Here is a 12,115-nt window from a genome sequence, read left to right as displayed (position 1 = left end):
CAAAAGCATTGATCGGCAAGACAAGGGGTGTTCCAACCCCCGGAACAGCCCGTAATCTCACTGCGACGTTGTTCATTTCACACAAAGTTTATACGCAAATATTATTTAATTGATTGTTAGGATAAAATGCAAAAGTGTAGCAGGCAAGAAGAAATTGTTTTAAAAATTACAATCTGTTTAAGTTGACGAGGCTACAGTTGCGAATACAAAGTTGTGTTCATGTATAACAAAAACGACACCAACATTACTATTTCAAATGAAACAGTTTGTAGAGTATCCTCTATATGTTTGCTGGTTTTCGTATACTAACCATTGCATTAAATGTACCCTGTTTCGCGGGGAAAGTCTATTGCTCCTGGCTGCAGATAATATATATATATATATCATCTATCTACACCTTCGCTCCTTATAAATAATTGTTTTTAAATATTCAGCTTTGTGCTGTCCTGATGGTAAATCCAGCAAAGTGCTTCAGACACATACAATGTTAACGTGTTGCTTACATCTTTTTTTCATTTTTAAAGAAGACACCATTTGCTATTTAGTATCTGTATTGTTGGTTTGTTTTAGTATTTTGAGATTACCCCTTGTTTTTGTCACCTGTAATCGTAAGTCTAAAGTGTAATTCTAGTGTAGACCTAGTTTCCGCAAATGTCTACTAGTCCCATTATAACGCCTCGGTCGTATACATGTTTTATTGACTCTTTAAATTCCCTGCTCTTTCGGGTAGTGATGAAATATAAGCATAAACTAAGTGGTGTTTCTTTCTTCTGAAGTTAATTGACTTAATGACAGCTTTCAAAAAAGTGTTTTCAGTCTTACCTAAACATTAACTATATTGCAGATCTGTATGTGTTACCTGTTTTAAACTACATACAAACTATTAATGCATGAACACTATGTATATGTTCTTTCATATAACTTTTAACTCGTTTTGTTTAGCGACGTCCATCGATGCCATATGTTTGAAAGATTTCTTTTTTTAATTTTGTATCAAAATGCCGTTACCTTACACATGTAGAGCAGAATAGGATTTTACAATGTTTGCTTGAAATTATCGATAGACTTCAAAGTGATGTCAAATTGTATATCGGTGCTTAGTACACGAATCAAGAAACTGTCTTCCACTGTATTGATGTCGTCCAATGAAAAACACGAAATTTTGCCAGAGGCGGATGTTGATACAATTTTGCAATGATTAGAATAAAGAAAACTTTTTAGACAAATAAAGCTTAGGAAAGCAAATTTATTTTTCACTTTTGTTTGGTATATACGTGAAAATAATTATCATATGCCAATGCATTACTGTGACAAAAAAGTTTGTGTTTCATTGAACAAATACTCTCTATTGGTTTTGTTATTTTATTCACCTTTTAAAAGACTGTAACGCCCAAACTGTTTTATTCAAAAATTTATTCCATTAAATTGAAATTGTTTTTGTATAGGTATAGAAAGTGATTAATTGCGTCATTGCAATTATTAAAAGGAAGAAATAAAAGACATTTCAGCACATCAAACAAACAGCGCCTTTCCATATGTAAAGCTACAATCGACTTCCGGTTTAAAAATATGTTGAGTGGCAGTGAAATGCCAAAGTTTAATTTATTGTTGTATCGGCTTAGAAAGAGTTTACCTTAAAGTCAAACACAAAGAAAATCTATATTATTATATTAATTAATATCACACGTCGGAAAATAGTTGGTAAATCACAAATGTCACCCGTTCATTTGTAAATATATACACGGTACTGTGACCGTAGTAAGAACAAAAGTAATTGATCCATCAATGTTTCATGTGGATTTCTATGAAATTGACATTTGACATGTGAACGTTGGGTTTACATCATTGTGTTTTCTTCAAATGCGACATGTTCTTGACCCAAGAACATAATACATCGTAACACATATGTTTACATTTATTTTAACCTTTGGATAACAGTCGGTGGAGGTTCATTTCTAAAAAAAAGTCCACAAGTCATAAAGGTCCAAATTGTAAAAAAAAAAATGACACGACATGAAATCGACTTTGCACGAAATGTCATTTGTTATTGTATTTGGTAAGCACAACATAAAGTGTTCTACATGTAGTTGCAGAGTAAACTAAATTATTTTAGCAGCAGACGACAAGTAATTTTTATAATGTTGTATATTTATATACACGAGAAGGGACAATGATCGGGATACGTAACAGAATATCTTATAATGTTGATACATGTTAGCATAACAATAACATCAATTGCAGACTTTACATGAAATTTAACAACGACAAGTTTCATTTAAACCACGACGGACCAGGTCTTTGTATTTACCATCTGATTAGGTAGTATCCTGGTGTGGCGTCAAATTACTTGGAATGTGAAATCAAGTTCGATGAATAATTTTTACAATTCAATTTCTCTTGTATTAATTTTTAATTTCACCAGCTACAGTTGTTGGGGATTGATGTCTTGGTATACGATGAATAATTCATAGATTTTCCGTCGTCGTCTATTCTAAAGTATCTATTTTCATAAAGTGTATGTATCTTTATTGACAAAAGAATAATAAATTTGATGTAAGCTTCGTTTGATGTAGTAGTAGGAAGTAAAGTGATCAACCTTATAACAATATTATCATCCAGACTAGAAATTGTCTGAATAATTTAATACATTCCATAAGCTGCAATTTATGTCCTTGCCTTGCATTTTCCATCACTTTACGGTGGCTAAAACAGTTTGATATAAGCAACTAAGCAATAATGATAATGAATATAAAAAAGATGTAGTATGATTGACAATGAGAATACTCTCCACAAGAGACCAAATGACACAGAAATTAACAACTATAGGTCCCCGTACGGCCTTCAACAACGAACAAAGCCCACACCGCTTAGTCAGTATAAATAGTCAGCTACATTTTTCTACACTAAGATATTGTAAGTGGGTAGAAATATACGGTTCATTTCCTCCCCTCTCTCACTCTCTTTCTCTCTCCTCTCTCTGTCTCATTTTTTCTTTGACAGTATACCGGTCCAAAACTATAAAATGTATATAGATTCTCGTTCGTCTTGTTGAACCTTGTTTCTGAATGTATGATATTGCACCAGAGACCGGTGAAATACCGTCCTGTTTATTATGTTATTACAATAATTTAAGATGTCGGCACACTTAATTTAAGTAATCCTAGAGATTAAACCGTTCTACAATATTTGATATATTTATGTTAAAGTAACTTTAATGATTTTTTAATATTTAAAAATATTGACTGGTGGTAATTTTTGCCTTTTTTGTCCATGTCTAAATATTGACATAATGACAGGTATATTGTGACATTTTAACATAAATCATTTTACATTGCATGTCTTGAGTTCAGACTAAATCGTCTTAAGTGATCTCGGATGGAAGTTCTATTAAAAGCACTTTACGTAAACAATACGAATTTAATACCTATTTTACCAGATTTCACAGTCGTGCTACATGAAAAATTGTCGTAAATAGTTCTAGTGATAAATGTGTTCTTTAAATCATTAAAAGAGTACTTATTTCCCAACACGTTGCTGAACAACAAAGAAAAAATATGTTTCAATCAATTCCTGATTTTTGTTAAAATATGAAATCATAAGACATTGACCTTACCGGTATACTACGTAAGCACAATTATGTGTGAATCCAAAAAATGGATTGAAATCGGAAATTTGAAATCAAGTGTCGCATTCAAAACGTTTTATTTTTGACCTTTTGAAGCACATGAGTTTGATAGTTCTCATATATTAATCCAATTTTGCATTTTGTGTGTTAGTTGTTCTTGTACCTCTAGTGCTGTTTGTCTGTACACCTATCTCGTGGTTTCTAGTTTATCTTACTAATATGTGTCAATTAAATGATTCCATCTTTAACATGGCTTGTTGTGTTATCTTTTGCCTGTTGCTTAACTGTTGATATAATAAAGAATATGGGGTATTATTGCCAATGAGACCACTCTTCACAAGAGACATACACATTAACACCTATAGGTATTAAGTCTTCTTACAAAAAATGTTTACATCATTTGCTAATTTTATTTACAAAACTGAGAACAAGATACAAAAAGACAATTATTGATTCAAAGTTGTAGTCGACTGACAGTACCGTTACACAAAAATAAAACTTAATATTTACCAACACGAATCCATTCGAAATGCATGGTCAACTCTGTAATAGTCAGTAGTTTTGGATCTACTGATGACACCTGTCGAGTAGTTTTTTATTCGCTGATGACAACCGTCGAGTAGTTTTTAATCCACTGATGACATCTGTTGAGTAGATTTTTATCCACTGATGTGACCCGTCGTGTAGTTTTTGATCCACTGATGAAAAACGTCGAGAGTTTTTTTATCCACTGATGACAACCGTCGAGAAGTTTTTGATCCACTGATGATAACCGTCGAGTAGTTTTCGATCCACTGATAACACCCTTCAAATAGTTGTTGGTCCACTGATGATACCCATCACATAGATTTTGATCCACTGATGACAACCGTCTAGTTGTTTTCGATCCACTGATGACACCCGTCAAATAGTTGTTGGTCCACTGATGATACCCATCACATAGTTTTTGATCCACTGATGACAACCGTCGAGTAGTTTTCGATCCACTGATGACACCCGTCGAGTAGTTTCATTTAATAATTCATTGTGTATTCACTTTTAGAAACAAAATGCTGGATGAATCATTTTAAATAACTTGACCAACGTTTATGACAGTGTTCAGTAAAATTTGGAGATTCTACTTTTGTACCAGAGACATATATCACAACTGCATTGATATTTGCATAGAAGTGTTATCATTTATCAGAAACAAGTTCAGATTTTGGCAATAAAACCAGAAAAAGGCAAGATTGTATAGCGATTCATATTGCCATACAAAAGCTGTGATAAGGGTCAATTTGACGACAGAAAATAGAACCAATTAAGATTTCATTCCAAATCCATAGCTATGAAACATCTACTGAAAGCGTTACTGCACCTGAAAAATTTAAGATAATGACTCTTTTCCTGTTTCATCAAAGCCATCGCCCTTTTAACAGAAAATTGAAAATAATTATGTATTACTTCTATGTAAATCTGATGTAGACGCCCTATAGATATGAGAAGCCTACATCTCATACATGTCTCTAGTTATACCAATGAAGGAGCTTTTATGACTGTTGATGTTTATCTGATCCGATATCCTACTGTGTGGTCTGGTTACTAAATTGCACTATTCCACAAGGAGTTAGGAGTTATAATTAAATTAATTTGCAAGTAGTTTCGTATATCATTTTTAAATTATTGTTAAGAGTGCATTGTATAACATGCTTTCACAACAGTTTGCTAAACCATAATAGTAACTGATATATTATTAACAAACTTTAAAAAAAAAAAAAAACAAGAATGGACCAAGTTAAGTATATAAAATCTGACACATTAGATATACGAGAAAACCGTTTGAAAAAAAAATGATAACAAATCGTTATAATTTGTTTATATTATATAACATGAATAACATTGACCGACTTGTACTTATATGTATCTGATGTAATGGTATCAGTCTGAAATTGCTGATTCAGTAGTATACAACACAAATGATTGATTTGATAATTGTTTTCTTATCGTCCAGTGGTGATTATTTCATGCATATTTTAAAAGGACGTGAACCCACTGACCATTATACAATAGGTAGGTTCTGCAAAGAAGGCCGCACAGCATGAACGACATTATTATGATGGATGAGGGGAATTAATTTTGCCTTGCAACAGGGCAAAGATAGATCTTATACCAGTACTAAATATTTTTTTTCGTTGTCTTTTATACTTTTTTTTAGATCTGAAGAGTTGAGCCTTTTTTAACTGAATTTTACTGTTTGTTTTCATGTAATGTTCTAACACCACTGTTATAAATTCAGTAAGGATACTAGGGTTGAACGTTTGCTAGAATTTCTAACCACATTACATTCGGTATGCTGCTGTGACAATTTTGAGTCTCTTTTTCAGTGATCGTCATTTGTCATAGTCCATCGTATTTGTTTTCCGTTAATTGCTTCTTACATAAACCAGGCTGTTGTGTTGTGTTTTTCGTTTGAATTGTTTTACATTATTTGTTTTCCGTTTATTGCTTCTTACATAAACCAGGCTGTTGTGTTGTGTTTTTCGTTTGAATTGTTTTACATTTGATTCTTGTTGATATTTGTTTTCCGTTAATTGCTTCTAACATAAACCAGGCTGTTGTGTTTTTTGTTTGTTTTTTTCGTTAGCATTGTTTTACATTTGATTCTTGTTGATATTTGTTTCATATCGTATCTTCTAAAATACTTTTCTCCTCTTGTGTATTATATTTCTAATAAGTACATATCCTTTTGTATAGTTTATAACTTTTTCTTATTTTGTCAGTTACTTTTCATAAAGATATGTTATGTATGTAAATATGCAAATTCGAATACATATTATGAGCATTTATTGCTTTCTTTAGTAATACGACATTTACATGTACTCTTAGTTGACTGCCTCATAACATCTGTTTTTGGTGACATCGGTTGTCCTTGATATATCAGCTCTAGCAGACATTTGTTAAATTGTAACTCTTTTTAAAACATATTCGACGACAGATCAGGATGCCGGAATAAACATCAAATATGACCAAGATTTATCAAATGCCAATAAAGGACTACTTGATTAAATAAAGCAAACTTTATCAAAAACATATGAAAGGATAACACATATAGTCCATAAAAATGCACAGAAAACGTAAAATCGTACAACACAAACCCAATGAAACATACAAAGAAAATGGTGAGCTCACATGCTTCCGAATGGCAAGCAGTTTTTACCACCTTAGTGTTATATTGCTCATTACAAGTAAAAAAAAAGGAATTATAACTGATATTCGGTGTCACTACCGAAGAGAATATGACGGGATTGTACCCGACTAGTGGAGCACAAATCTGTATAGTCGTCTGTCATACAGATATTCCATAACAGTTGAACATTTTGGTTGCATCAGTTATTTTCAATGCAATTTTTTATCTTCAAAGCCTTCGTAAATAGCTCCCATGTAAGCAGCATCAATGTTATTCATAGGAAACGCAAAGACTTGTATATACAATCAGTAGGGAGAGATATTGCGTTGATGGAATGCTGCTGCATATGGATAGAACCTTTATTTCGATGACAATGAGATAGAAGTGAACAACAATCTTCCTGTATAGAATAATCTTAATTTGCAATAGAAGCATTTCTGTAACCACTACGGGATTTTAATATGAATATAAATACAAACGCAGGCTACATCAAAATATAGGTTGAACTCCTGTAATAGGAAGATGTGGTATGATTACCAATGAGACAAATATCCACCATTGTCCAATTCTCGATTCTTTATCTAGTATCTCTAAACCCCGTTTCTTGTTATTCTTAGATATAAGAAGATGTGGTATCAGTGCAAATAATATAAGTCCAACCAAAAGCACAATTTGTTAAGGTTAACCATTATAGTATAGGTCAAAGTAAGGTCTTCAAAAATCTAATTCATCAAACTTAATACTTTCTATTATGTTTTATTTTTGTGTGTTTATTTCGGTACTTTATTTTTTATTGTGACTTTATGCGAAAAACAAGTATCTCGATGTTTTATCATTTTTGTGCAATTCTATGGAAATATCAGATTTCGTCTGATACTACAAAGATAACTGATTTAGATAAATTAACATTAAGTATTTATGTTAATTTTAACGATAGTGATACAAATTCTATCTTGAAATTTGATACTGCCAAAAATAGTCTACAGCTCTAGAATTTGAAATCTATATCACCTTTTTTTTTAAATGACTAATCACATGGAAACAGAATACAGATCCATTGTCATGACTTTTTTTAATTCTTTTATCTATTTACTAATTTTCGAATGTTTAAACAACATTCTATTCTATATGACATCTTTAGATACAAAGAAAAACGAGAAAATTCACACCAAACAGTTTTAGACGTGTTTTTTCTCTCTCTTTTGCGACTAAAATTATACAGTTAATTATACCCTTTGTCGTTCTGTATAAAAATGACAAATTTGGACAGCAATTGACAAATTTGTGCTTTCTTTGATAACAAGCCATCCATTTATCGTGACAATTACATAGTGATGTAGGTGTGCTAAAGAACATATTATCCGTCATTTCAGTAATTACAATGTTCAGGTAATTTCTTTCAACTTGTAAGGGAAATGCTTTCTATTTAAATCATCTTTTATTGATCGGGTTTGTTTGTTGTAATATTAGAGTTATGTTATTATCGTCTTTAATCTTTTTCCCAGTGAGTGAGAAATAAATTTCACGAACAATATAAAATTAAAACCCGTAGGATACAAACAAACTCAATGTGAAAATTGTCAAATAAAAGTATTTTAAAGCGCCCTTTAGTTTTTATATAGTGAGAACATTGACCATTAAAGGGAAGAATGAATTCGCATTTTTTAAATATGTTTTCAGGTGGGAAACTTTTAGCTTTGACTTTTTAATAATTAAAAAAATGTCAACTTACTTCTTCTGAAAATTGCGAAAGAAAACAAGGGATGGATATTTGTTAGTTCATCCTTCAATTCATAGACATCTTAAACCATAAACAATAAAAACATGCACTGTAAGTGAGATACATGCATTAGTGATTGAACCATTATAAGGTTTTAAACTAACTTACTTAAAAACAAAAACTTTTATTTTTTCTTGGTATATAACTGTAACAATCTTTTAAACACAATTTTATTGCATAATCGGGTATATAAAATGTACTTAGCTTTCAGCATTTTAAAATTTATATTTTTTTTTTTTTTTTTTCATTTTTTATTGTGTTTTTGTAGATGTCCGGATTCTCTTTGATGGAGTATGTTTTTTATTTTTATTGTGTGTTCAAAGTACAATGTAAAATTAATCATCTGTTAGATAAATCACACGTTACAAAGACTTATATAGATGTTTAAAGAACTTTTGATATATGCGAAATTCGTTTTACAACCACTTTACCAGCCGTAATTAATTGAAAAAGAGTACAGTGCCTTCTAATTAAATCTACTTTTAACATTTTATAGTTTAAATAACTGACTTTAGTGAGAAATTACATAACACTTTCAAAATACAAAAACGATAGTCAAAAAAAGAAATAATATTTATCAGATTTGTTTAGATTGCTTTAGTGTCTTTATTTAGGTTTGTCAGAAAAGTTCCGAGTGTGTTGAGATTATTGTCAATAATTCCGAACGGCTAAATAATCGAAAGGTTCACAATCATAAAGTAGATTCTTATTATAAAATAGAAGATGTGGAATATTTGCCAATGAGACAACTCTCCATAAAAGACAATATGACACAGAAATTAACAACTATATAGGGTACCGCACGGCTTCATCATTGCACATAGCCTATACCATATAGCCCCGAATTGACAACTGTAAAACAATTTAAACAGAAAATAACGGCCGTATTTGTATACAATAAAATGAACGGTAGATATATATGTTAAACATAATTGTGCTATTGGTTTCACTACATTTGGACTGTTCTAATCAGTTGACGTTTAGCTTTGCTCATCATAAATTGTAATAAAACGATTTGAAAATAAACCGACATAGTATTTTGACTTATGACCGGTTTAAAAATGTACCTATTTCTACTGAACTTATAATATACCTGTGATTCATATTTACATAAAATGTTTTAATAATTACTTACTAATCAGCAGGTGTGCGTTTCATGTAACTTATTCATTTTATCCTTTTATTCTTTAGAAATAGAGAGGTTAATCTTATGAGTAAAAAACAACCCAAACTGCAATACACCTTATAACACCTGGATCCAAGATAAAAATCGGATGAAAGAATAAAAATAGCGTACCTAATACCATTGACGCTCAGTGTGAATACAAAATCGGTTTTAAAGGTATGAGCAAACTCAAAATTCATTTTCTGGTTTATAATTTACTTGAAAAAGAGATGTTAATGTACTGACATTGCACACAATATTAGTTAATTCACAAAATAATCCTGATGATATACCCGTTAAAGGTACACAGATTCTTTAAAACACGACTGATATTTACAATGTGTTTTCTTATCGTCTCCGTCACTCTTTTGATTCTGATAAATGATTCGGGAAGCATCATTTGTTTGACTACGCACTTCACTTCTTTCAGTTCTATGAGAAGATTTATTCCCTGACAAACTTACATTATTAATGTTATAATGTATTTTTTTGTTATTTTCTGACACTTGTTGCTCTGCTTCACTGAACCACAAGTCGCTGTCAGAAAACCTCCCGGAATCGTAACTGTCCGAGGAACTCCGACAAGTTTTATAATCCTCTAAGATGTTTTTCACTGCAGACATTGCACTTAATCCAGGCGGAGTCTGTCTCTGTATAACCGGGTCCGTTTTCAGTTGTATTTTATTTCCGTCTGGATCACAAACATTGTATGTAATATCATCAAGTTGTGTAATAACACACTGCACTGAAGCTTTGATACTTTTCATACATTGTACTTTAAAGACTAGAATCACATTCTCTATAGGTACGGGGTCGATGTGTTTTGAGTATTTTAAAGCCAGCTGACAATCTAATCCTGGCTGTGTATACATTGGAAAGATACAAAATCCTGGTTTTGAACTTTCCATTTCAGCATTTGTGATTATGCGATAAAATTCCACCATTTCTTTAAATTTCCTCACATGAAGTAAGAATCTAAGATGTTCGTTGCCACAATGAATTGGACATACTGACCATAGCGGCATATCGTCTGCTAACCCATAAAACTCCTGACAACCAATAGTTCGATCGGGGGATATTTTACTTTTTAATTCCATTTTATGATGAAGTTTCCAAGGTCGTTTCTTTAAAACTGCCTTTAGTTCGTCGTATGTGACGGCTCCACTTTCTGACAAAAACATCATAATGCTGAGTGCTGGAGTTATTAGCATTTCGTCGTCACTATTTTCATCATTGCATGTCATTTTTTCAGTGTTGATATGACTTCCTTCAGAGATCTTTAGTATCTGAAACGATGGATCTATCCATTTAGTCAGAGGCGATATAATCTTACATAGAACTTTCGACTTTCCTTTTGGTGCCATAATTCGGACTGTACAAGTATACGGATCGGCAAGATTGGCGTTTTCCATTGTCATACACGCAAATAAATTGTGATCAAACAACTCATTTAATGTTTAAGATCGGATAGATAATATCGTAAAAAATATTTTCACATTTTATCAGATTAAATTGCGTGTCACAAAAATGTTGATGTAGCATTCCTTCTCTCCTGTGAAAAGAGTTGATTAATCCAAATAAGAAATTCCAATATTATCGTATGTTGCTAAAGAATCCAATTTCCTGGTAAATATAGTCAAGTTCTGTCGTTCGCTTGATTCAGGTAATTTCAGGTGATCAGCTTCTTAAATCATATTTTTTTCTCGTTTATTGACATCAAACTCCACGTGTTATCCGTGTTAAAAATAAATGTATGAATGAAGTTAATGGTATTTTGTAGGTCTTTTGTAGAGATCCACCCCTATGTTCAGTAGCGTAAAATCTCTTCTATCTGATTGGATTAAAATTTGTTCATTTAAATCTGATTTATAATGGATACTAACACCATACTGTGATGTGTAAGTTCACAATATCCTATGATAGCTTTGATAATAAAACCTGTTCAAAAATTGACATTTTAACTATTTTATAATAAAAACCTCTCGCAACGTTACGGATGGATGAACCGAAATGGGTGAATCAAAATAATCAACATTTAATATCTAGTACGGTTCCGTTTGATTAGGAAATAAATGTGGAATTTAAGAGAGCAATACATCACGGGTAAATTATACAAACGTAAAGGTTTTAAGAGATTTAATTGATTGAAATGCTATTTCTATGCTTGTTTGTATAGAAGTTTATATAACGATGGAAGTATATATACAGGTGGTCGATGATGGATTACAATCAATAATACACCTTGCAGACATAAACAACAACTAAAATAATAATAATAATACTTTATTCCGTAAGCAAGTATAATAAAGAAATTAGAAATATCTGCATATCAATAAAAATAGATGGAGATCTTGGATCATCGGTAAAGATAAAATCAAA

At 31.6% G+C, this 12,115-nt stretch overlaps 1 protein-coding gene across 1 annotated transcript; it reads right to left on the bottom strand.

Moving 5' to 3' along the window:
- Nucleotides 1-9,935: 9,935 nt before the first annotated feature.
- Nucleotides 9,936-11,503, bottom strand: LOC143082474 (protein FAM124A-like). Its single transcript, XM_076258157.1, has one exon. The coding sequence runs from the start codon at nucleotides 11,152-11,154 to the stop codon at nucleotides 10,033-10,035; it is 1,122 nt and encodes a 373-aa protein (XP_076114272.1). The 5' UTR covers nucleotides 11,155-11,503; the 3' UTR covers nucleotides 9,936-10,032.
- Between the last annotated feature and the right edge of the window lie 612 nt (nucleotides 11,504-12,115).

Source organism: Mytilus galloprovincialis, chromosome 7 (assembly GCF_965363235.1).
Source record: "Mytilus galloprovincialis chromosome 7, xbMytGall1.hap1.1, whole genome shotgun sequence".
In the NCBI taxonomy this organism is placed as follows: domain Eukaryota; kingdom Metazoa; phylum Mollusca; class Bivalvia; order Mytilida; family Mytilidae; genus Mytilus; species Mytilus galloprovincialis.
This window is presented reverse-complemented; position numbering and strand designations above follow the sequence as displayed.